Source organism: Anomalospiza imberbis, chromosome 17 (genome assembly GCF_031753505.1).
Source record: "Anomalospiza imberbis isolate Cuckoo-Finch-1a 21T00152 chromosome 17, ASM3175350v1, whole genome shotgun sequence".
NCBI classification, from domain to species: Eukaryota; Metazoa; Chordata; class Aves; order Passeriformes; family Viduidae; genus Anomalospiza; species Anomalospiza imberbis.
The window spans coordinates 6,316,777-6,343,981 of NC_089697.1; the positions used below are offsets into that span (position 1 = coordinate 6,316,777).

At 39.0% G+C, this 27,205-nt stretch overlaps 1 protein-coding gene and 1 long non-coding RNA gene across 12 annotated transcripts in view; both read right to left on the reverse strand.

Annotated features, from left to right (window-relative positions):
* The window catches only part of ZMYND8 (zinc finger MYND-type containing 8), a 48,927-nt gene extending 28,208 nt beyond the window's left edge, over window positions 1-20,719 (reverse strand). For 7 of the 11 annotated variants that reach the window (XR_011004735.1, XR_011004733.1, XR_011004734.1 and 4 more), the window contains exons 1-2: window positions 20,454-20,717; window positions 10,482-10,552 (exon numbers count right to left, since the gene is read on the reverse strand). Coding sequence is in view for 5 of the 11 variants with exons in the window: in XM_068207609.1 (XP_068063710.1) it covers window positions 10,482-10,552; window positions 20,454-20,467 (85 nt within the window). In the remaining 6 variants the exon portion in view is untranslated. Of the gene's footprint in view, window positions 1-10,481; window positions 10,553-20,453 lie in introns of all 11 variants that reach the window. The other 4 variants (XM_068207606.1, XM_068207608.1, XM_068207607.1 and 1 more) reach the window with 2 other exon arrangements.
* A 3,821-nt stretch (window positions 20,720-24,540) lies between these two features.
* On the reverse strand, window positions 24,541-26,441 carry LOC137484440 (uncharacterized). Its single transcript, XR_011004865.1, has 2 exons — window positions 25,625-26,441; window positions 24,541-24,628 (listed from the first exon to the last, which is right to left on the reverse strand). It is a non-coding gene; the product is annotated as an uncharacterized lncRNA (long non-coding RNA).
* Between the last annotated feature and the right edge of the window lie 764 nt (window positions 26,442-27,205).

Below are 27,205 nucleotides of genomic sequence, written 5' to 3' on the forward strand. Positions count from 1 at the left end.
TGACATATTTCAAAAGAAACAAGTACACAACCAGCTGTAAAGGACAGTCATAGAACAGTGATATGATTCTGACAAAATACAAGTGAAACTTCATCAGAGTTGGGTCAACAAGTTTAATTTTTCCTTAAGCTTTTAATGTATGTAGCAAAACAAAATTATACACAGAACCACAGGGATCAGAATTTAACAATATCACAAGAGAAACAACTGAACCATCCCCCTAATATTTAACGGCCCAGAAAAAATTTAAAACTGCATTGGTTTTGGCCACTTTCTACACAAATCTATGGAAAATATAGTGCTATATGATGACTTTTGATTGATCAAAAGCTTGGTTAACATGTGTCAATATTTAGGGAAACTATAAATAAATATGAAAAGACATGAAAATATAGGCGGAGGTACTGAAAGAGAGAAAACAAATGTAGGAGTGTTTGCCCATCCTGTGTTTTACTACCCTAGAATACCTATACCAGGCTAACAACATCTGGAATTTCAACAATTCTAGAAGTGTCTGCCACTAATTCTGTAGGCACAGCAACTTCAGCAGACATATTAGTGTCAGCTCTCAAGAAAAACTCTTCTGTTGACATAAGCTATAAAATGCTGGCAAAATGTAGTAAACTGGTTTAAATAAACAAACAAAAACCTGTCATGTTTTGAGCTTTGACACTAAAACCTGTGACTTTTTTCCCTTCCCACACACCCTCTCCCTTTTACACATACTGGCAGCATTTAACACCAGTTATCTGCTGACATGCCTTGGCTGAAATCAATCAATACAATGTGTCTGAGGCCATTATTGTTACTTGCTGTGTTTGGATTCAAGCAAATCTGCCTCCTGCTCCATTTAGCCCAAAATTTAGACTGATTTGGCAATACAAAGAGCTGCTATGTCACCTATATGTGTGAAAAATACAATGTCTGTTTCCTCCCCTCCTTAAGTAATTACAACAATAAAAATGCAAGTGTGCTGACAGCAAACTCGGAGGGTTTGTCAGTTTAGCTGATTATGAACAGAAGGTGGCAGAAGAACTCCTTGGGCTGGGATATGCTTCATATATCCCAAGAGAGCTGTGCTAATCCAGCTATCCTGGAAGAAACTGCAGCATCAGTGTCAGCTAAACCAAAGCTCACAAGTAAATCAAAATGATCAAACCTAAAACCAAACAAGCTCTGAACGCTGTTTTTCCATGAAAGTAGAATGGAGCTTATTCAGCATGGGAGCTGTTTCTATTCAGAATGATCCACAAAAAACAGCATCATACCATGCCTTTTCGCATCTTCCCATCATCACATTAAAGCCTTTGTTTCTTTATTATTATTTGCAAACAATATCCTCAAAGGGGGTCTCTAAACCCAAGTATTTCAGCTGCAAATAAAGCCATCCCTGTAACTCCCTAAGGAGATTTGGGCTTTTATTTCCAGGCACACCTTAAACCAGAAGGGGAAATGGGACAGTAGAGTTTTCTGCTCTTTGCCTTTATTTCTTACTTCCAGGCACAAACTGGAGCACACCAGTTTCCTTTCAGCTCTTCAGCCTCAGATTGTGAGGTTTACAAAGAAGCTGTGACACTGCACATTGTGTCTCATCTCTAAGCATGAAAATCACCAGTCAAGTTCCTGCCCCCATCATGTGTTCCATTAAACTTTTAAATGCTGTTTCTTTCCTAAACTAACTGATTCAGGGTCAGTAAAGTGTTAAACTGTTATTAGCTAAAGCAGAACTGAATGACTATTCAGTCACAGCCAAATCCAAGCTACAGAATTCAGCAGAAAAGGTGCTGATTCAATACTAATCTTATGAAATGGGCACACAAACATGCATGTTTGCTTAAGTAATTTCAAAAACTACTTAAAGTGATGTAATTTTCCTCCTTGGTTCAAGAAGCCTGAGTGTACTGGGGATTTTCAAATCAACTAGTGGTGACTCATAGACAAGGCACAAAAACTGACCTGAAATACACTTCCTTTTTTTTTTTTCAGCTGGCAAGTTATTCAAATGCACGGAGGTTTTCTTGAGGCAATGTAACTGGAAAAATTAAGGAATAGACAGGAAAACAGCAGTGCACAGGCATATTTTTTCAGATTTAGTTGTGCTAGTGGAATAGGCCAGTGTCTTTAACTACCATTTATTATTAATAAATATATAATATTTATAATTATAAAATGTTGCCAATTTACCAAACTGTGAGGGACCTGATAATATGAACAATCTTTTAATTCAGTTCAAGTAAAGAAAGAATGGTAGCACCTTCTTAAATTGTTTGAACTGTAGTTTTCAATTTTAATTATGAAAAAACATTGCATTTTTTGTGAATTTCTTTCAGTGGGAATACCCTGTTTAGGACAAACTGCTGATTCTCCCTGCCTGGCTCTCCCAGCTGTGTGAGCAGAGTTCCTGTAGCTGAGTTGTGAGCCAGGTCAAGAAACTGATCCCTGTTAAAACAACCTGTAAGGAGGAAAGTTAAGTTTTTCATTTTGAATCATTTCCCTAGTGTAGGGTTACTTGAAAAAAGTGAAACAGATCTGGGGGAAAAGAACAAAAGAGACCAAATTTAAGCTGTGTGTTAACTTGGTGACTATATCAGTTATGTAAGGGGTGGATTCAAGTTTCTGCTCTAAAAGGGAACAGCCAGAATTTCTGTGATTTCTTCTATGGTAAGTAAATATTTTTCAGAAAGCGTTTAACGGTCATGAATGGCCTCACCTTAGGAAGGATCTCACCATGCCAGCTGGTCACCACTTGGCTTGTGATTGTGCAATCTCCCTGCTCCTACTGAACTCCTGTCACACACTGAGCACGTCACCCTGATCCAAACTTCTCACTGATAAACCAATTGTACTAAAAATATTAATTTTGCCAAGCAACCTTAGTCCATTTATTTCTTGATTTTTGTGTGATTTTTCTTTCTTAGCATCAGTTTAAAAATGCGCTTCCAGCTCAAGTGAAAAAATAGACACCTGAAATAACTTTTGAAATTCTCATTAAAAGTTCCCTGGTTTTACAGAACTAGGTTAGTATTAATTGGTCTGATGTCGTCAAGATTGACAATAAGCACCTCTGAGTACTCTTACAAATCATTCACTGGGGAGCAACAAGCTAACCTGAGCTTCACCTGAAGCTTAAATCTTTGTTTCTGTATGCCATCATGTGACTAAAGGATTAGTAACTACTGCTCCCAGGGGATAAACTAAAGTTTACTTAAACCCTAAAGCAATTTCATTTCACACTTTATGACTGCTTTGTAAGTCCAACTTTATGTAATGGCAATGCACTTTGTAAGCAGATAACTATGGTAATGACTTACTATAGTTTAGCTTAAAAAAATTATAAAAACAAACAAAAGTGTATTATCTTGCTGCAGCATATGGAACACAGACCACAAGAAATATTTTTATCCTCTGTGTATTGCAAAGTGCTGCACTGTAAACACTCCATAGCAGGGATCCCTGACAACTGAGAAGTCTTGCTTTTCTCAATAGAAGCAGGTGCCAACTCAGAAAACCTGTAAAAGTAGGATGTTGTTTTCTTTGCTTTCCCTGTGATATTTAAATGTAACTCTTCTTGAAAACAAGCACCATCAAGATGCCTTACTGTAAGAACAAAGCATAAACTGTTCAGTACCACAGGCTGACAGTGACACCCCCTTATGCCCTTCTTTCCATAATTTTTTTTTGTTATTTTTTCAATTTAAAAACTCAAGCTAAATGTAATCAAAGCTATCCCAAACTAAAACAATGGTTAAATCAGGTCTACATATGTATTTCTAGGCACCTCTTACATTGGGGTTATTTTCTCTCCCAATAAAGCCTTGTTGAGAGCTGAAATCCACACCTAAGTCAAGGCTTCACAGCACTCTCCCATAAATAAAACTTGTTTCCTTTTTTCTTTCTCCAGCACTGTGGTTCATTCACCCAGGAAGCAAGACTGTTTGGAAGACTGATATGACCTAAATCAACAACCACCTTAAAATTTAATTTCAGTTAAATCAGCAGAGCAACAAGTTCCAGAACTGAAAGTGCCAATTTAAGGGAAAAGGATGGAAATGTGACTTTGACAAGGATATGCTGCCTTAACCCCCCATCCTCAATGCAATGGATAGCAAGGAAAATGAGAAAAGCCTGAGTAAATCAGAATTCCAATAGACCATGATTTTCAAATTCAACCTCACAAACAAGATAGGCAAACAAAATGAAAGCCTTCCCAAAAAGTGTGGAAATTGCAGGATAATATCCTTTACTATGAGTGAAGAACTAGCCTTCTTTGAGATTATGTGCATGGGAAGAAAAGTTTTGCATTTCAAAATAAAGTGCAGACAATAAAAAAGAAAATCTATATCAAGTTTACTTTCATGAAGGAGTATCCTTTATTCAAATTATGTACCTAATTTCCTTAGATTGTAGATATAAATCCTATTAAAAATGAGCTGCTTACTGCTTGAAGAATAAAAATTCTGTTCTGGAAATTTTCAGAATGTGAGAAGAGGGAAACTAAGAAACACATTTGTTCAAATAGTAACAACAACAAAAAAAGAAATTAAAAAAGCTTTTCAATATGACTTGTGATAAAGATGGTAAGATTAGCAGTCATTTTTGTTCTCCAGGAGACAGAAACAGCAATGTGTTTTTTCAGTGAAAGTATTATTTTAGCCTCACAGAAGACATCAGTAAACTGAGACTTAGTTACACCAATGAGTTTCCTGTGATCTAAGCAGGTTTTTGATACCTCAACGCAAGTGGGTCAAATATGCTAAATTCTGAATAACATTTCCAACTAGAAACCCAACCAGCTGTTCCACATAAGACTAAGATACTCAAAGCGTCACTTAAATTTTAATTTCCAATGCCATGCTATGCCTTTTATTATGGCACAAACAGTTCTGCCAACATTTGGTGAACCAAATCAAAGAATTAAATTCAATAAAACATAAAAAAACCAAAGATTTATTAAAAACAGTTGCATGAAGAATTAATTTGATGAGATTTAAGAAACAGCTATAAGAAGGCAGTCTGAGAGAAGGTACAAGAAAAGAAAAGTGACTGAAGGTTGCTTCAGCTGTCATTACCCTGCAGAAACGTGTATCTATACCTTTAGAAGGAACAAGATAAACAATCATCTAGACTGTCATGTCTGTTTACTCCTTCTCAAAATCTCTGTGTCTGTACTTTAAATGGCATGGAGTGTAATCAGTGAAGAAATCTGACAGAAAATGTAGCAATACTAACTTGTCCCATTTGATAGAACAGGTTTCAATTAATAATTTAGATGAATTCCAGAACTGTGAAGCTTTCCAGTTAAATTTATTATCCTGAATGGTTGTTAAAAGATTTCTGATTTTTCAAATCCGTTACCTGTAATACTTTAGCAAGAGTAAATATCTTAAAAGCTTAATAAAATCATGGATAAATCTGTTAGAACTTACACTCAGCTTTGAGGAATTTTAATTTTCTGCCAGAGTTTTGAAACATGATGCAGTTGCAACCAACCACTAAAGCCCTGTTTACATTCCAGAAACTTCAACTGATGTAATTAATCCAGTACAGTTACTTAATGTAATAAATAACAGAGGTCAGCCGTGGTTGTGTAAATTCTGATGAACTCCTGCCACGCTACAGTTTTACACAAGTACAAAAAGTCACTGTTAGTTGTTTCTTCACTGTAGGACTTTGGGAGATAAAGAAAAAGAAACACTTCCCAACAAGTTGCAAGGTAAGAGCTGAAAGGCAAGGATAAGCTGGAGCCTGGCTGTGGGGGACTGGCTGTCCCAAGGCCCTCCTAAGGTGGGACTGCTGATAGCAAGGGCTCTGCACTAGAGACAAAAGCCCAGGGCTGCACTTCTGTTCCCTGCAGGAGCCTCAGCTTCATACTGGAGTAAGAATCTCAGCTCTGTGTGATTAAATACTTGGTATCACTACAAAGAAAGCTGATAGAAATGTACTATTATGAAACTGTTACAAAATGTATCATGCATTCTCAGAATTCCATTTCAATAGGCATTTTTGTATTTATATTCATGATATCTGAACATTTTACCACTGAGAGAAGCTCCTAAGACCAAAGTCTTTAAACACAAACCTGAAAAAAACCCTCAAACCTGTAAATGTCAGAATTCTCTCCATGAAGCAGTAGGGTCTCAGTACATGATTTTATGTCAAGCTAAGACCATCTAATGACCAGCTGTCCCTGCTGGGGCAAGGCTGCTCCCAGCAATGTCCAACATCTGCTCAACTCCCCAGTAATCCAGTTCAGTGAGAAAAGCAGGTAGGAAAGAACCTCTCCACCCAAGTCCTAAGAGCCAGCAGAGATGCAAAGGCAATGAAAGAGATGTATGATGATGGCAAGAAGAGAGTTAAAGAGCTCCTTTTGACTGGGCACTAAACAGGCAATGGTTGCAGTATCAGCTGAAATACATAAAAACCTACACGGAAGTCCATCTGCCACCACAGCTTGCTACTGTTAGCAGCTGAATTGAACTAGCAGAGAGGATTTTTTTAAAAAAATTCTTCCAGGTAAACAGGAAGAAAACATTCACTGGAGAGCTCACTCTGTCCAAAGAGAACAAGCAAAGACAGATTTTGCACTGAAACCACAACCTGGAAATACTTAGACATTTATCCAGGGACTTTGCAAGCCCCATCTTGAAATATTTAATAAACAAGATTAAAAAGTAGTCCATAAGGCTGGAACAGAAATATAACAAGATGTTTCTGCTGGACATGTTAATGTATCATATACAAAGGACAAAATATAATCATGTAATCCACGGCCTCTCTCCTTCATTAAAGGGCAATCCTCTGTCCACTCCATTTGCTGTTTTTGGACTCCCTGGATTTTGAACTCCTGTTTTTGGATTCTCTTTAAGCTGTCATTTCCCACTTCCAGTTCTCAGATGCCTTATGCTTTCTTGTTCTCATCAAGAGAGCAGTGTATTTTAAAACTTTGTCTTTAACAAGACTGCACATGCACAGCTTATAAGAAGATCTAAATTATAAATGCTAGAGTAACTCTACTCCTCTTTCCCACCTTACCAGCCATCTGTCCCCACAACTTTTTGGAGACAGGCACTAGTGTGTAACAGGAGGGTTAATCAGTTCATGATTCAGGCAAAATCTGGTACTACAAAAAATGATCAATTTTCTCCTAGATCAGCTGCTTGACACAGCTGACTGTGCAACAGCAGAAGCATTACAGCCAGCAAAGGAGAAGGGCAGAGAAATGCAGCTGAACATGTAGGACACCATAGCCCTGACCCCAGCTACAGACTCGCATTAGCTATCACAATATAAAGTAAGAAGTGTCAGTGATGCCTTCCAGCTCTGCTTTCATTCCAGCCTAGCCCTGTCTAAATGCTTGCTAACAAAGCTCCACACTTCCTGCACCCAACTGGTGTATTCCTGCCTTCTCTCTTACACCACTTCTGGCAGTCCACCAAGCTGTTTCAGCACACTGAGCTAGTAGAAAACTGTTCATGTTTTATGGTTCAGTTAGTTTCCTGCCAGCTTAGGTATGGAAGGAAGTGGATAAAACTGCTGCACTGAGCAGTTTGACCAGCTCAGGCTGCTTTGAAACCACCACATTACCTAGTCCAATTCAAAGGCTGTGTTCAGACCCATGTTACTGATTAAACAATGCATGGTTTAGTTAGCTTAAACTGAACTGCAACTGAATTATAGCAATTAAACTGCTTATACCAAAACAAGAATGTTCATGAGGAGGCCTGCATCAGGCTAATTGGTATTACAGCAATTAAATTTATTTCCTTGCAACTTTCTTTAGACACAGCTTCACATGAGCTGCACAAACCATACCTGGGCAAGCAGGTTACAGACTCGCAGCACATCTGCTGCTCAAGGTCAAGTCTGAAGTTGTGTAAGTGCCATGGATTGATCTCCTGCACAGGCTTCTCACACATCAAAAAACCCAAACAAAGCACAAAGAGCTGTGTACTCCCCGCCAGATTTGCCTAGATAGGGTCAACTTCCTCATCTATACCCTTTCCAAAACACACAAAGCAAAACTCTGCACAAGCTAATGTGGAGACATTGCTGCCACCATCCCACCAGCTGAGAACTTTGCTGCACTTTTTCTGCCTTGCACAGTTTTGAAATTCTGGTTTGTGATTTCTCTGCTGCAGAAATACTGCGCTGAACTATCAGAGAAGCTTGTTTCAGTCCCAATAACAGGAGTCCAGAAAGATGCATTACACCAGGCCTGCAATGTGGCCAGCTCTTGGAGATGACATTTATGATTCTTTTATTTTCAGTGAGAAACTGTATTTTCTATATAACTATTATAAAGTTATATCACTAATTTACAGATTAGGTTTGGTATACAACAAAGAGAAATGGTTTACAGTTAAGTCTAAAGAGTTCTTTATATCCCACATTCTTCACTGGAAAAAAACAAGCCCGTGAGGGCTGGGGGTGGGTGGTTGTTATTCTTGTCCTTGGAGTGCTGCTGGCAGGGCTTTTATCAATATACATGTTAAATTTAACAAACCAATTAAAGCAAATCAGTATCTAGTTAAACAAATACCAATTCCCTTATTATTAAAGTGATTCAACACTTGCTAAGTTCTATCTCTACTATGGTGATACAGAAATGCCATTTACATCACTCCCACTGCTATTTAAAGACTAGGAGAACATCTATGCATGGACCAGTGGCTTCCACACAATGACAGCTTGGGTCAGCCGAAACAAGCACCGTGGTGAGACTGGCTTTGGCATCAGCTGGTTCAGGGATTTGCAACAACAGTAAAGAGTATGAAAACCTGAATCACTTTCTGCCAGGTTAAATCCCTCTGAACTGACCAGTTCTAATTGTTAAGAGCCCACAATGCAAGGGAAGCTGCAAGATCATGTGTGTGAGAAGGCTGGGACAAGACAGACGGACCTTTTCAATAACCAAGATATTAAATCAGCTCACTGTCCTAAAAAGCTTCATCTTAACCCTGCCAAACAAGAAGCAAAAAGTCTCCTGTGGACTTAATTCACTGAAACAACATATCCTGAGGTCAGGGCAGCACTACAACTACCATGAGGAAATGGAAACTGTTGGTATGGCCCATACACTTGTTTGTGGCTGATTAAAGTACCAGAACCAAAATGTAAACATCTCCATAAGTAGATATCAGATTTTAAGTGTCTTTTAAACATTAACTATGTCAGAGTGACATAAGAAATGGTTTAGCTCAGTTAAGGCATGCAGAACTCTTATTAGTACTAGAAAGTGGGCCAGTGTTTCTAAGGAGAAAAAAAGATGAGATTTCATGGGCATCTAAAGGTATCTAATAAGCCCCATTGTCTGTTATACCAAGTTCTTATGCTATCAAACTGTTTCACAAACAAACTGGTCCCTACACCAGCAGAAAAATGTTTCAGCTTTTAAGTTAGTTAGAAAGTTCAAGTGGCTGGGATGTGACAAGCACCACAAAGGAAGAAAGTGGTGGAGTGCAGAGCTGGGAGCTCACCCCAGTCAGTAGCAATCATTAAAGCAACAAAAACATTTACTTTCTGCTGGCTTAGAAAACTGAAATACAAGGAGAAGTCAATATTGAAAGCAGTCCAGTGGTGGAGACTGACATACAAGATCAGAAGGAGAGAAGGGAGAAAGAGACAGGAAGAAAAAGACAGGGAGAAGGGACAAAAGGAGCTAGTGTATCTCTTCTGGGTATCAGAACCCATGTACTACCTCATCTAACCATACCATGAGAACTGAAACAAGAAATTTACTGTCTGTTAGTACAAATAAGACCTGAAACCAATTTTATAACCATGTTATCCAGCCAAGCTTCCTCATTAAAAAACATGCAGATGATCTGTGCCATGCCTTCAAGACAATCCCACCTGCACATTCAGAGTTAAGCAGACTTGTGAGCCCTGCTGTAGGAATGTGAAGAGTAACTGGGTATGTGCCAGAACTTTAAATGAATGGTAGGAACTATTACTGCTGTTCTAGAGAAATGGTTTTCAGGTAAACTCAGCTGCAAGTACAAAAGGAGATGGACAAGCATGAATGTCCATGAAATACATACTGTTCAGGGGACTAATTTTGGTGGAAATAGAAATGCTACTGTGATTCTTTATTCTTAGAAAAAAAAAATTCATTACAGTAGGAAATACTACCTTAATAGTTTTGCTGCTGCTACTACTTTCTCCTGTCTTGCCAATCTAGAAGTATTACTTTAAAGGAAGCCATGATAAGTGATACAAGAGGTTGCTCTTTTTTGGTAATTTAACCTTAGTTATTCATAAACATGAAATAACACTGAAATATTTGTGTGTGTAGATTTGATACATAATGAAAACCAAGGAAAAATTAAAACACTTCCTAACATACAGTAGTCATTGTAAAAAATACAGTGAATCTTGAGTCTCCACTCAAGAGTAGCTTCATGGCAGATGACACAGCTTCACCACCCTGGTTTACAAGTAATTGTGTTGTAGAACCTAATTGAAATATTCCTCTTACTCACCTTTGGATCGAGTGGAGATGTCCATCCCCTCCACCACCTCCTGCTCTGCCTTTATTTCCTCTTCAGCCAAGCTGCAGGATTCAAAAAGGTGAATTAGAATACTTTATAGACTGTATTAATCCCATGACTAACTTCTATCCATTACGTTCAACCCAACACTATCAAACACAACTATATCAAAATTTCTGATGGAATGAAAGGCTTGCTGTTTGCCAGAGCATACATTGTTCAAACCACAGTGAGAAACAATCCAGGTACACACATATGCTGCAAGTTACCAGGCATGAAAATTACATTTTTGTACCAAAGACAGTCTTGTAACATGTACTGAAGATTATGGCGATGTATGTAAGAACTGTATGCGTGCGACAGACAAACAGGAATTCTGTTCCTTGCAGCTTCTAATCTCAGATAAACCATGTGGACAGATGCCTGCCAACATTTAAATGCTCATCAGCATTTGTGAACAGATTAGTTGAAGTAACAGACTTAGCAACACAGAACAACTTGTAAAATTAGAAGGTTAAATTTAATTTTTAAAACAAATCAATAATTTTAAGGATTTTGGAACTAGACTGTATAACAGAAAACTGAATATTTATAACTTACTGGCAATACAATTCCACCAATTATTAACTGGAAAGAGTAAACAGTATAGAGTTGTTACCATTCAATCTTACATAGTCAGTTTTCATTTGCTCCAGGCGGGATTAAATTATTACAAAGTACATCTGACTTTCTGATATTCTACTTGTGATATACTAAAGTGATGCCACTCAAGAAAACAACTTCATCAATTTGGCTTCTTAAGTCACTTTGGGGAAAGAAGATGGAAGGGAGAGGAAAAATGAACAGGAATGAACACAGAGTTACCGAGCAGTTTTGGAGATGTGACTATCTTAGATGAAAGGTAAAAGAAAACACAGGATGTTGAAGCAAACCCAAATTCAAAATGATGGACAAATGGGATTCTGGAGCTTCAGGCAGGTATTGCAGTGTCCTCCAGAGGACAGCAGCCTGAGGGATGTAGATCCCCTCCTATACAGGGACAATTTACCACTCTGTTGTGGCTGATAGCAGTTTGCACTGATATGGCAGATTATGAACTTCTGCTGCTACGGAGTGGGCTGAGGTTCCATTCAGCCACCCCAGCTCCAGGGACAGGGCCAAGAGGGCAGCTGGAGACCTTTGCTTTAGCCACTGTGTATAAATCTGCCCAAGACATCTCATCAGAGCTCAGAAACAACACTGAGGACTTGGTTACAGTTACACCAGAGAAACTCTTCAGCCTGACAAACAGTTTATATTAGCAGGAGTTTTGTTACGGGTATAAAAGAGATTCCTTAACAAAGTAAAACTTAACAGCAGAAGGATTTTTTAGTTTGCTATTTGACAAAACTACTTTAATCAGCTGTGACCTACGGGGGGGTTGGGTTGCAATTCCTTTCACAGTTCTAAACAGTACAGTTATGTCAGCAGAAATTATACATACAAATTAACCAAGCTCAATGTATGGAAAACTCAAAGCTGAGAAGTACCACAAATGCCAGAAATCATTATTCTTTGTCATTTGGATATAGAAATAATTTACAAAATAAGCCCTTTAAAGTCACAAAACACTGAAGGGAAGTTCTATTCTATCAGCATCTACCTCCCAGCTCATGGACTACTCTGATCATTTCAGGAGCAAGGCATGGCACCCATGTGACCAGCATTATGGTAAATGTGTAGCACAGTTGACTGTAACACAATGCTTCTCAGATTTATTTTGCATGGGCAGATTAAACGCACAACACAGCCAACCATACTACAATGCTCACGCATTTACTATGCATGGGCAGATCAATTATTCTGCACATTTGTTACACCCTTTCCCAGGGGCCTCAGCAAAGAGGAGCTGGCAGTGGCCTGCAGACACCAAAACATTTCATGCACCACTTGCCTTTGCCCGTTCCTCTCCTAAGCAAAGGGAAGGGATGGGCTCATGGGACGGGTTCATTGTTCTCTTCCAGTGCTGTACTGGTGTTTTTTTCTTCCCCTGCCTCTCTATAAAATCCTATTTCAGTATCACCAAACTGTAACAAACCCCATACTTCTAAAATATCATGTATATATAATCAATAATGCATACAGGTAAATATGTATTCATACCCAGTAATTCTGTAAGACTGGAGTAATCTGGCAGTGCACATTAACTGCTTCTAAAATACAGGTCCAGTTCCAGACACAGAGTAGGACATACAAGGCTTTACTAGACTCAGGTTGAACACTTATGCTCATTTAACATAGGCTGCTACTAAAAGGAATGGTTTCCCCAAGCCTTAACTTCTCGTTCCAGAAATCATGCCCATTTTATCCAATTCAGTTCTGGAATGTTACTCACTGTGCAGCTGGACATGCAGAAAATGGAAGAGAACCACACAGGGAGAAAAGAGCACCACCCTTTTAGCAGCTCACATTTAAGTGACATTAAAGCAATCATAATATTCCAGACTCATCCAAATCTATCAGGTCATTTTGTTTAAAACACAACCTCAGGGGAACATGGTTCAACATGAAACATACAGTAGTTGGTACAAATCAGTATTACAATCCAGAGAGTTGTGCATGAGTCCTGGCTGAGAAATGGGAGTGATGGATCCATGGCAACATCATAGGAGGAACTGCTCCTACCTCCCTGACCAAAGCCCCAGGAGACGTTTCAGACTGACTGAGGATGTTCTGTGCCCCTGGGCCCAAACCCAGCCCTGCAGGGGGTTACAGGGCAGGACTCCTACCCATTAGTGACAGCCCAGCAGGCTTTTCCAGCTCAGAATGTGTTCCGCTCATATAACAAGCTTAATTTAGGAAACTGAGTCAGTTTCCTCCATCATCCTTTGAAGCGTTCTTGTAAGAGTGCTATAAACAAGAAAAGGATTCTTCAGAAACACTTGGAAGGTGAACAAAGTATCATGCAAAATCTTGATACAAAGAATCATGGAATGATACAATGGCTTGCCTTGGACAGGACCTTAAAGATGATTTAGTTCCAAACCCCTGCCATGGGCAGGGATGCACACACCACCTAAAAGAAGGCCTGAAAACAGCCTTCCCAAAGATTTTAAGTATACATGAGCAGTCAAGACTGCATTCTCCACTTGACAGCAAGGTTCTCCACTTTCCTCAGCAATGGAGGAGCACATTCCCTATACACACACGTGTACAGAGCGCATCACTCACACAAAACCCAGCAATTACCTACCACACTACGAAACCTGAGCCTCAGAGGAACAGAGGCATCTCTATAGTCTCTGCAATTAATTAATCTTTTATACAAACATTTAAGCATATAAGAAAACCACAGAGACTGTTCTGAAAAAAAAATCCCAATGCTGGTGGGGAACAGTTAAATAAAAGTTGTTAGACACGGCTATAAAAGATACTGAACATTCACAGCTCTTCAAAAGCATCTCCCATTGCTTTATTTGCTGTAATGTATAATGACTTCCACAACATGACATTGTTTGAATGTTGGCAGTGATGACTGTAGTGGTCATCTTTGAGATTCAAGTTTATAAATACATACCAGCAATTCACAGCAAGTTTACAGTAACTTTTCTAAAGCTGACATCTTTTCACCTTTGCACCCTCCACCAGTAGAGGAAAAATTCTGAAAATGCTTTATAAAGCACAAACTTCCAAATGCAGCTATTAGTGAAAGATTTCCAATTAAATAATTCAAGAAAAACACATTCTTAATCAGTTACCTTACTATTACCCACAACAAAATAAAAGGAAAATTAAGACCAGCAGCAAAATAATTAAAAACAAGTATCTCATTCCATGGAAACAATAACTGTGTGGTCAAGTAGACTATTCTAGAGAGTTTTATCTTGAGAATTCATTTTTGCAGGGCTCAGAGCAGCTATTTCAGCCAGCATGTGTTACTGTCATGCATATATGAATGGGATGCTCTGAGGCTGCAGATCAGAAATGACACTGGAATATATTAAATACCTAAATGAATACAACAAATAGCTTATGTAATTCTGAAAGCTATTCCTATTTCCTCATTAAGATGAATGAACACAGAGAAACACATTTTAAAAACACAACCAAAATTTAAGCTTTGCCAGTTTCCCTGTCAAATGAACAGAAAACCAATTAATCATTTAAAACTTTCCTACTCATATTGACAAAACTTGCAACAACAACAACAAAAGTTTGTTTTCTAAAATGTTAAGCTAATTGGTTTCATACAAACTAGTTTAGCATGTCTGAATGAGGGTAGAAGGGATGGAGGTTATTCCTTTGGGGAGAGTTGGGCACAGAAAGAAAAAAGAAAAGGATTGCAAACATACAAGATTTATTGTTACTTAGGTAAAAATGGAAAAATAACTTAGCTGCCTAATTTTTAAATATGTTCTCTACCAAAATGAAGAGAGGGTTTTTTTTTTTTAATATAAAATTCAGGTTTTCAAATTTCACATTCCTGAATTATATACTGACTTTTCTGTTTAGGAAAATCATTCCTTTACTAATAGTAGTACTTACCTGAGAAAATATACATATACAAGAATATATAAGGCTGCTCTAACCCATAGTAACTACAAAGAGCAATTAAAAGTTGCAGATGAACTACTGCACCTTGACATTTAACCAAGAAAAACTGACAGATATGGAAAACCACTCGAAACAGCTAATGCCCACATACACAATCTAGATCTACATCAGGGAATAACACATGAATTTCAGACCAAGAACTACATATTGCTGGAATTCATTTTTCCTTTTAATTAACAGAAAACAAAACAAAACAAAACAAAAAAACTGATTAAAGACTATAAGCACTAAAACTGAATTTCATCTTTAAGATAATTCCTGCCTCTCATGCATCACATTTGTGAGCAACAATTCTAAATAATGATTCCAAAAAAAAACTGCATTCAATAAAGATTTAAAACCAAAAACCACTATTTGCATGCCATTGCTGAATAAATAGCAGCTTTGTATGAGCACTCACCTATAACAGTCTCTTACTCATCGGTAGCTATGCTATTTATGCAGGGCTCTTAAAATGGCGTCTGCCAGCACTGCACTGCCTCACTCCTGCTCTGGAGCTAAAATGGTAGCACTTTGTTCAATACCAGCAGCTCCTGTTTACACAGCAGGGCAAGACTCAAAGCCAGCATCTAAATATCAGAAATGGTAAAGAAGGACCAAAGGGCACCTGACATCCGAACGTTTAGCTAAAAAGGCACAAGATAGGGAGATTTGTGAAGTCACAGGTTACTAAGGAAATCACTCCATTTTAGCTTCACCCTCCAGTGTGAGCACCTCGTATTTTACATTTCCTTTTGCAGAATTCCCTGCAAAGTGCTCCATGTGTATTAAGTAAATAACACTCTGTATTAAGTAATTAATATACACAAAAGGCTCGTTCAGATATCTATGTACAGCAATATTTAAGCTGGTTACCTGTGATAACAAGCAAAGTAACTATTTTTCATTTAAAGAAATTTCAGTTCTTTTTAAAACCTTACTCTTATTCAGTGTCTATTCAAAATAGCTGCACAAAAGAGAAAAATCAGGGGAGGGAGGGGAATCCTTGGTGTCACACAGTCATCTTTAAGTCTATAAATTATACAGCTGAGGCCCAAGCAAGGCAACCAAATAGCTACATATTTTAGATGCTACAAATATAATTTGACAACAATCACGCTTGAAAGTAAAGGTTTATATCAGCTGAATTAAGAATGGTAACATCCTGCTACAGCATGGTTTTAACCTCACAGTGTGAAACACAGATGCTCTGACAACAGGCAATAAAGGGTTAACATAAGAATGACAGACAACTACCAAATACATGAAACTCACGTCCTATGTAGCTATGGCTAAATTAGTCTTTAACCCATGAACACAAGGCATGTTTATTAACAAACGTATTTAAATTACTTTCTAAATACAATTTAAAGGGCCAAGCTTGATGGCCTACTGTGCTGGTTTCCAGTCTGCAGACCCCTCAAAGCCAGTGTACTACCACAAAGGGGTTTGCAGACAATAACCAAGTAAATCAAACCTAGTCTAACGGGCTTAAAGTCACTCTAATGGGATTCATGTGCCCATGGGAAAAATACTGGGGATCCACAAATAACAAAATATGAAAACTGCTGTCTACTCCATTTTACATGGGCAAAGGGTTTGTTCAATTTTCAAGATATTTAAGAAATTCAAATTAATACCCTAAATTTCAGACAGAGGAGAGCTTTTACTAAGATTTATCACCCTTTAACCAATTATGCTGGAGTAGTACCACCAATATGGAAAACTGACCACCAGCTATCGCTTTTCAGCTACTGGATCCACAGTAGCTGGGAAGTGATACAACACAATACGCTGGAAAGCAAGGCAGAACAGGAGAAACAAAGCAACAAAACCAGAAACAAAACAAAACAACAACAAAAACCTCAAGCAAAAGTGATATCACAAAATGGAAGACAGCTCAGGAAGACGAGCCAGTTGAAGTTTGTGGACATGATATGAAGGGCTAAATTTGAAATGTAATCTATCTATTTCTGCTTTTTGAGCATGAAGTTCCTTTCATTACATGCTCCCTTAGTAGCAACGTAGGTTTTCTGCTACATTTCATACTCCTACCTACTGTGAGGGGGGGTGACTGTTACATTTGGAGTGGTTTATACTCTGCATTTTTTTCATTTCCAATATGTTAAGTAGTGTCATTTGTTTAAAGAAATTACTCAGCTTTTCCCTAGCACTATTTAGCTTCCAAGTAAAACAGTTTGCCTGCAAAGAATGAAAAAGGCATGTAGCTTTTAAAAAGCTACTGTTTTCACCATGATTTATAATCCAGATCACTTCTTTGTTTTCCCCCCACTCCATTCTTTGTCCAGTTAATTACAAAAGTAACTGGATGTTGGCACTAAATAATAACGCCTAATCATATTCATCCTGGGCAATTCAAATTACTCTCTAGTAGCCAGAAAACTTACAGTGTAATTATACGATTAACTGCTAGTTATAATCAGAATAATGGCCATTTGCTCCAAGCTGAATAAACCTCAGCTGCATTGCTTCATACATGTCCTGTCTAATTGTGATTGTAACAAGAGCCAGGCCAGTAAAATCTTGAGGAGAAAGCATACGTGCTTTTTCCCTGCATCTGTCACTTAAAACAAAAACCCACGTTCCATCTGTCCTGAACAGAAAAAACAGCTTATTACACAACCTAGGGAAGTGAGTGATAACACTGTACCTTGACAAAGCACCACAAAATATATACATCTGAAATCCTTCAGCTTGTCTGAATTTGCTTTGCTTAGATGGAACAAAGATGGCAGAAATTTCCAGAAGGCCTTTCTCAGCCTTGCCACTGCAATTGTCAATCTTTAACCTGCCTGCTGCGGCAATTGGCTCCGGCGCTGGCGAGCAGCGCCATTGGGCTGAGCCGAGGCACAGCGCTGCTGTCTCTACCTTGCCTCAGACATCTTGCTGCAATGCAGACATTTGTTTTTTGTGAACTATAAAAGAATTACACTCGAGTGATTGAAAATAGTGAACTTTAACAGACTCACGATGCTCCGTTTCATTACATGCACGAGGGCAGCTCACACAAATGCGCTTCACTGTCAGCAGCGTGTCTGGAGGTGCAGATTTGAAACAGATCCTGGTTTAACAAAACCTGTGGGAGCCATTTTAATACAAGCTTTCTGATTGCAGATCACTTACCCCTGCTTCCTCACATTAAACAAATATTATGTTGTTCACTCTTAAAGGCTGAAAGTAAACTGCTAACATGTATAAACTACTACTAGGAAAAACTGTGTACAAATGTAATTTCTGTTTTTTAGCAACTGAAGAGCAAAAACCAGAATAACTTCTTAGCTGTGTCAGCACTTTCATGTATGCTGAAAGATGCATTAAAATTGCACACAGAAATACTATCACATGAAATTCAGTGGTACCCCAGCAGTATTTCAGGTTTCAAATTGAACTAGATATTCTTATAATCTAATCCTAGGGGATTGGGGGGGGGGTGGGGGAGACATGGAGAGGGGGGTAGGAAAGCTTTTAGCCAAAGTGAGATATTCAAAGATACTCACACTGGTAAACAAGTAACCAGAGGTAAATTGCTATGTTAAAGAACATTACCAAATACATGGCAAGGGTCTAGAAAAGTTTGCATGCCCTGTGCCTCAGCACAGTCATTTATTTGCAAAGCCAGCCTAGCTTTCAGTTCTTTCCTAAAATAATAAATGTGTATGGACTGTTAAAACAAGTGCAAAAATTACATTAAAAGCAGAAAAGAGCATCCTTCCTCTGCTTTTGTAACAGCCCTAGTGAACAGTGAAAAACAGCTTGTTCAAACAAGCATGCAGGCGCTACAATTAAAATCTTTATAAAGAGCACAAAATGTTTCTAAATTAGTTATAAACCAAGCAAGCTTGTCTGAGGTTATACTTTGTATAGTATCAGAAACATATGCTCATTAAGTGTTATTTACTTTACTTCATAAGGTCACTTCATTGCTGAGCACTAGCACTTTCATCACACCCGAAAAGCCCAAGGAACGGTGAAAACGCGCTTTACCCTGCAAACATGGTAATTAATGATCTAGGAACAAACAGCAAGTAGAATATTTTTCACTGGCCTAAGGTAAACAGGAAGTAAAAGCTTCAAAATTCAGAGACAAATTATCAGAAAAACAGTGCATTCTAATACAACAGTTTACATGTACAAGTCCCTTAAAATGGACGCTAAGCAAATCTGATCTTTTATACGACTAACCACTAACATCACTTCATCTACTGCCACTGACTGACCCAGTAAAAACAAAATGTTTGGAAAACTATGAAAAATGTTCAGAGAGTAGCATGCTGCTTACTTACCAACTGTTCAAGCACCCATCTCATTTTTCCAGTTAAGGAGATACAACAGGCTGGCAGATTTGGGAATTGATCAAAAAGGAATTTCTTGAAATAATTACGCAGCATTTAACCAAAAGTAAAAAAAATTTAAAGGGAAAAAAAAAAACCCAAGAACGAACAACATGTACTACTGTCATGAACCACACATGATTTTATATCTTCTGGACTCCACAACACAGAACTGTGGCTGATACAATGTAAAACAAAAAGGCACAGATAAAAGTTGCATTAGTTTATTTGAGCTATGCAAAACAAGAAAGCTAACAGTTCAAAAACATTTTCCATAAAGCATCAGATTTGTAAACAGATGCACTGCTGCGTTTTACTGAGCAGCACTCCATTTCCAAAATCTGCAGCATAAAAACTCCCTTTTAAAGGAACAAAATATTAACCATACATTGTCCCTCAGAAAGAGAAAAGCGTTGTATTAATTACTCCTGCAAGAGAAAAGGTTCAATAATCATTTTAAGTTAAGATAAACTGCATAAAAAACATGATGCAACAGCACACCACCACCTAGGCCCAATATCTACAATCTGCCATTAGCACTTTTTGCTGATGCCTAGGTTTTTAAAAATCCCATATTTTCTCAGAGATAACTTATCTTAGCTGTTCCATTCACTGTTTAGAAAGGTAAACTTGCCAGTTCCTCTGTCTGCCATTATCCCTGCTTGACTCCCTGTAGGGCAGTTAAATGCATCTGCTCCCTAGCTTCCATTTTCTCTCCAGCAGGCATGTGACACAACAGACAATAGTGCTGGCAAACTGCTCAGAGACAGAAACCTCCTTTGGAATACCAGGATCTTGATAAACTCTAAAAACACCATCCACCTGTGAAGAAGTAGGCATGCCAAGGCTTTGCCAGACTGTAAAATAAAGCTGTGGCTAATGGCTACTAACCATGTGACCCAAGAAAGCAAATTTAAACAGTTCCAACTTAATATAAGTGCTGTGGTGTGAGTTTTGCACGAGAAATCACAGAGAATCACACTCTCAACCCACAACTCATAGGTCTTAGAGAAAAAGCAATGTAAAAAGCAAGGCTTACCTCTGTGGATGCATTGTTAACACAGTGTTATGTCAATACTTATAAAACATGGAGGACAGGCTCTCAGTACTCGGGCAGGGAGGGCTTGGCACTTGGGCTTGATGATCTGTCTTCCCCATGAAAGCCGCCCCCGGATTGGCTGCCCCGGCAAATCCGCATGTAAAGCGCCAGGGGATTGGCTGAGACACTTCCTGAGCGATTATCTTTGTGCGGCTCCGGGAGCAGGAGCCATCCCGGGCTCGGAGCAGGCCGGCGCGCTAGGCCCGGCTCCGCTCGCCACCGCCGGCCCCGCGCTGGCCCGGCCCCGGGCACGCACTGCCCGCCTCGGGGAAGCGCCCGCACACCGCCTGCCCCGAGAAACGGGCCCCAGCGTGCCGTTTGTTGAAGGCAGCTGGGTGTTCTAAACCCGAAGGAGGCAGAGTTCGCCCAGGTCGCAGGAGCTGTTCTTTTGTTTGCACGGAAAGCGAAATTCGCTTTGCTGGGGCTGTGCTGGCCGGGAAAGCGAGGCCGCAGGCAGAGAGCAAAACTTACTGAAAGTGCACGTGCACAGAAGGGACTGAAATTAATAACTCAGGATTCAGAGAAGGGTTCTCCTGCTCCAGAATTTAAACAGGTGAACATGCAGCAGAGCAGCCATGTACCTACAGTGTGATTTCTTTAGATACCACGGTATGCTGAGTCTTAATAGGAGAAAGGAGCCTTAAGCGGGAACACTCATGTCTCCTTTTCCCAAAAAGCATTCCAGAACTGAAATTGCTTTATCACAGAGCGTTGCTGCCACTCGGTGCAGGCCCTGCCCGTGTTTAAAATGCTGCAGAGCAAAACTAAAAATAGCCATGTCACCCCAGCCCCTGAGGCCGCCAGTCCCCCCCAGCCCCCACCGTTCGGCCGGCCTGGGCTGTTACACAAAACCTGACTTCCTTAGGAGCGGCTGGAACTGCGGCTTCCTGTCCGTTAACCCTGTAGGACTGGGTGCCTTTTGGGATGCAACACGGGCCCTGGAAACGCGCTGGTTTCTCTACGTGGCAAGTTACCAGTCTGCCCCCACGAAAACATTCGCGTAGCTTTTCAGATGGTTTTGCTTTACCTTTCTATCTCCTGCGAAAATGCTGCAAATGAAACAAAATGAGAAAGCGGCGTGTAAGCAACCGGTTTGATCTTGGGCCAATTCCCAAGCTTCTGATTAAAAAATGTGATTCCGTTCTTTTCCCTAATGCAGTGAAAGTGGGAGGATTTATCGTTATGCCAAGAAGGAAGTCTTAACTCCAGATGAAGATCTTAAAGGTTAAATTTTTAGAAAGCCTCCAACATGCCTTTGTATTACTGTTCAGAATTTTGCATCTGTGTTATATAGCTCTGTATTATCATTCTGTCGCCATGAAGATTGCAATGGAAATTGCAGATGAAAGGGTGAATCTGAAGCACATTGAATATCAAATAATTATTTATTAAACAAAAGCAAGGAAGAAAAAACAAGGGAAGGTGGAGATGGAGACGCTTCACATTGAAACAATAATTATTAAATAATCAGATAGAATAACCAAAGAAAAATAAACGTTCTTCCAGTACAACATGCAGGATCTCAGATTGTGCAAAACCAACTATAAAAAGCCCTCTTCTATAAATCTACAACAGTTGCAAACAGAATATGCATGTCACATTTAGTCGAGTGCTAATAATCCCAGAAACAATCACCACAACAAAACCTAGTGCCCTCCCTTACCTCCATACAGCACCTCTCAGGATAAAACTACTTTACCACACAAACCTCACTGCCTGAGAGCCGACGTGACTCATAACTGTGCCACTCAGTAAAATTAGTCATCCTGCTCTGCATTGTCCCATTCTGCATTCAGATTATTCCTTGAGATTGCATTGCCACAAGGAACTGCCACAGCAGCCCTCGCTGTGCTTACACTTCTGTGTCTCTGCATTTCAGGCTGCAACAGCAGATTAGCAGCCCAGAGTATAAATTATCATCTCATAAGGAATTCTGGAGTCCCTGCTGGAAGCATTTTCTCCTTTTAGATTTTGCAATGTTTTTCAGGGCAGGGAGCAGGAAGCCTTATGAATACACTGACCGTTTGTTCTGTTTTAGGAATGAAGCAGAAACTGGGGAGAGTGCTGCTATAAAGCAAATCATACAGCCCACTACAGCAGCAGGAACACACTGGAAATTCATGACATCCAGTGAATACTTGCATCAGTTTCAACAGTGCAAACCATTCAAGATAGATTTCTTTTTAACTGAACACCTAAAGGCCTATGTTGCTCAGAGATATCACCCCTGGCACACAAACATCCAAATTTTGATTCCCCTAAGTAGTAAATGTGAGGACTGGCAGCCATTAACATTTATGCTCATTGTGTGACTGCTCTACTCTAATATCATTCTCTTAAAAAAATAAAAAATCCTAATCCCTATGAAGAACAGCATGAGAACAAAACTAAATACACAGAATTTGTCAATGCTTTGTGCTAACCCAGACCCGACTCAGGGAATGTTGTAATGCTGATGGTGCCTGGGAACGCTGCCAAGCTGACACACTTGGGCCTATCACACAGAATGAGCACACAGTGGAGAGAGGCAAGAGCAGCCTTAGGAAAGGCCTTAGGCCCCTTTCCTCTTGATTCAAGGAAGCAAAAATGCAAAAGAAAAATTTATAAACCTGCAGTTATTAGCAGGAACAAAACCGTAGAAAGCACATCAGACACTTACAGCATGAATATTCAGTCACTCGGCTACTCTGCTCAAAAAGACAAAAGAATTCTGTCAGGAATCAAAGGGGAAGCTTGAAATATATTTCTCTTTATTCTCTTGTCCACATGCTTGTTTTGCAGCAGGAGGTACAAGCCTGGTATAATACACAGGTACATCTGGAAAATACAGATTTTTGTCTTAAGTCACCATGATTTCATGTCCTTCTGCAGCTTGAGCATTTCTTTTACATTGGAGTAGTGTTTTTTTTTCTTGGGGGGAGGGAAGGAAAGATAAAGAAAACAAAACAAATAAAAGAAGAGCATGAGAGGGGAAGCTAAAAGCTTTGTTAAAGCAGAAAAGAGGGCAGAGATCAGATTAGCTTGTATTTATCCTTTTCAATTCTTTGGAGATATTAAGGGAAAACAGGGCTGTGAGGCGGGGTGGGGGAAGACTAAACAGATAAACCAAAGGAAAGATGGAAAGCAAATTCTCAAAAGGAAACTAAAAGACAGTAATGTTAAAAGTGAAGCCCATTATACAGGTCTTTGCAAAGAGCTCTGCCCACTGTGTAGCATCTTCAGGAAGCACACACACCAGGCATCACAGAGTTATAAAGGACTATACTACATAATCTATACCAGAGCCTCCAAATTAAACAAATACCAGTAAGGAAAATGTCTGCCTGTATGACAGAAGCAGGGGTTGATATTTACCCCTCCCTACAGTGGCTGCATCATCACTGACAGAGATGGAACATTAAGTGATGGATAAAAGAGGGAGCATTTTGAACAGATAACACAAAAGGGGAAATGTCATATTTTTCAAGTATAATAAATAAATACATAAAAACAAGGGTAAGAAAATGCATTAAGGGTTTGTAGCTTGATCTGGGATTTCCAAGTCATTGGCTGATAATGCTGATTTCTAGAGTAAGAACAGAAAACATTGTCACTCAGTGTCTTGGAAAAAAAAAAAATTTCAAGTTTTTCTCCTTTATCATGAATATAGATAAATTATCAGTAACTGCTTGAAGACCAGTAAACCACTGTCCAGTACAGAATCCAGCAATACATGTCTATAAAAACAGTTCCTCGATTTTTAAAAGTAGACTGAATTCTAAAGTTAGTGACCTGTTAAAGAAGGTTGTTAATTTCATAAATTATTAGAAACTACAGGAGAAGGTATCTATGCACAGCAGGTCCCTGGTTTGCCCGTGAGCTTAGAAGGCTTTGCATACATTGGTCCTTCTGAAGAGCAGCTTTCAGTACTTTGGGTTGACATTTCTTGTTCTGGATTGAAATGGTCACTCATTGTCTGCAGGTTAAAACCTGGTTCAATTTGTAACACACAGCTGAATATCTGGTGCATTCTCAAAGTCTCTTGACAGCCATTTTTAGAGTGCTATGCAATTGCTTCATGTACATTTCTTTCCAAAGGATCTCTCCACTCATGTTCAATCATCTGCCAAAAATACCTGGAGAGAAAAAAAAAAAAAAAAAAAGCATCTTTGAGCCCTTTAACAGCTGTCGCTTTTTAAAAGAAGAGCTATGTTTTCTTAAGGCATAAGCCCATTTCATTGCTTTCACCCCCACTTTGAACCAGTCTCTCCACAATTAAACAGCTGGGCTGTTGGATATTCTGTATAAAATTGAATGTTCATTATTATGTATTTAAACTTTATGTTCTATACTGAAGGCCTAACAGACACAATTGCTTTCATATTTTCTATGCAGGCAGATCCTTTTCTAGTTCCCCAGAAAGCAGCTGTGAGACACATGCAGACGTGGTGCAGGTGAACAAGTGGATTTATCGGCCCTGCTCTGTGGCCATGGAAATGTAAATACCCTGCATCAGGCCTAAGTACAGAATCTTGAAAGAAGTTTGTACTTCACCAAGTGGTTCTAATGGCCAAGTGTGAGACATCTTGTATATATCACTTACTCTGGCATAGGGCACTTCTAAAGGAAACAAAAGGAAGTCACTGCTATTAGGGAAGAATTATTCAGGACTACATAATGCTGAACCCCAATCCTATTACCAGGATTTCTCTCTTGATTTTTTCACATTCACGAATCAGATGACATGACTTCTTTCATGTTTTGGTTCGTTATTACTGCTGTTTTTATTTTGGAGTTTTTTAATTAAATCTGATCATGTCCCAGAAGCTAAAGCTCACACCAAAGATGTCAAGTGACAGACTTACAAAGATAAAGTTATTACATTAACTTTTCCTGCACAACCCACTGCAGATTCAGACTGTATCACTTTCACTTTTAACCTCCTTCATGTTCCTCCACACACTAAATTCACAGTTTGGCTTTAGCTTCAAGGCTCTGCATATTCACACCTTTCTCCTCTCTATGTGCTATTCCAATTGCTATTTCATCTCAGTTTTGTGGTTTACCTCTCACCAGCAAAAAGTCCTTTCTTTTTCCACCACAAGTTTCTTTTCTTTCTCAGTCAGACTTACTGGCTTAAGCATCTCACCCTTCCTTCCAGCCACAGCACTCAGCTGCACTTTGAGCAGAACTGTCTGTACTGTGACACTGAGAACAGTGAATCAAAGATTTATTGTGTGGACTTCAGCCAGGAAAGGCTCCAGTTCACACCAGTTCAGAGCACTGCTGCAGTAATTGTTGTCAAGGCAGGACTGGGAGCAGGCGTGAGCAGCTCCAGGTGATTGAAACAATCACGACCACCATGAGAAGTTTCTGTGAAACTATGTGATCAAGCACTACATCCTGCTTTTCATCACATTTGTGGTATTAACTAGGTTTGCTTCATGTCCTAATGACACTGTAGATCTGACTTTTTGTCTCTTCAAGAATGAAAAAAGCCTTTGAAATAGAATCATGTCCCTGTAAAGAAGCAACATGATTTGCATCTGTGGCTTTGCTTTCTGAAGCCAGGTGAAAGCCTTGCCTGTAATTAGCACACGTCACTCACATTAATTAACATGTACATAAACTGTTGAATTCATTCTGCCACCTTTACAGATTGTTATTTTTCTTGCACTGCTGGACTTACAGCCAATGTTTACTGAGTACCCCTTATCAGGTGACAAAAATGAGGACATTCCTGAGATAAAGCCACTGCAAAGTTGTTTTCAACATTTGCTTCATTTTGTTTACTGTAAAGAAATGCACACCCACATGAAAGTAATTCTGAAAGAGCAGAACAAATGATGCTTTATTTAGCCTACTCGTCTCTAACGATCAAATCCAAGTGTGTGTTAATTATCTACATAAAATAAGTCTTAAGTATGTCACTGGTCTGCAAGTTTTGTTATTAAAGGCCACAATATCCTTATATGACATTAGAGTGGACAGTTGTCACATGTGAGGGGAGTCAAAAGTGAACCTGAACGCAATATTTCAACCATATAAAGAGCACAGACACTTGGAGATATTTGCATGTGTATGCAGTTGTTAAAAACTTAGATCTTGATAGACAGCATAGAATACCACAAACATTTCAAATAAAACCCCAAAAATTACCTTTTTTTCTGATGGTCCACAACCCAGAAAAGAGATTCTGACAAACAAATGCTGCTTAAGAACAGAGCACCTTGTCCTAAGGTAGGGCTCTCAGCAGAAACTTCAAACACAGCTGACTGTATAATTTCACATACCAAAACTGGTCATCTATAACTCATGTATAAAAATTAAAAATTCTCCCTAATATTGCCTCTATTTGCAAACATTTGTAAAGAAAATGCAATCTCTAAATAGCAACTTTTCAATTATTTGAAAAGTAAGTTCATCATTCCTGCTTGTTCCAAATGTATTCTTTTAATTGAAGAATGTTACCTACATCTGTTTTTATATTTTGTTTTTCATTTAAAAATATTATGAAAGTTTACATAATTGTCAAACATCTAAATATTCATATTTTGTTTGTATAAGCACTTGAAAACAATGTGAATTATTTAAAGGAAAAACATTTTCTAGTGGAGAATGACCAGCTTTGCTCTGTAACAAATTTCAGACCTACAAATTGTTCTGTGTTTATTCTCAAAGGGCAATTTCTACAATTTGAGACCTGGACTAAA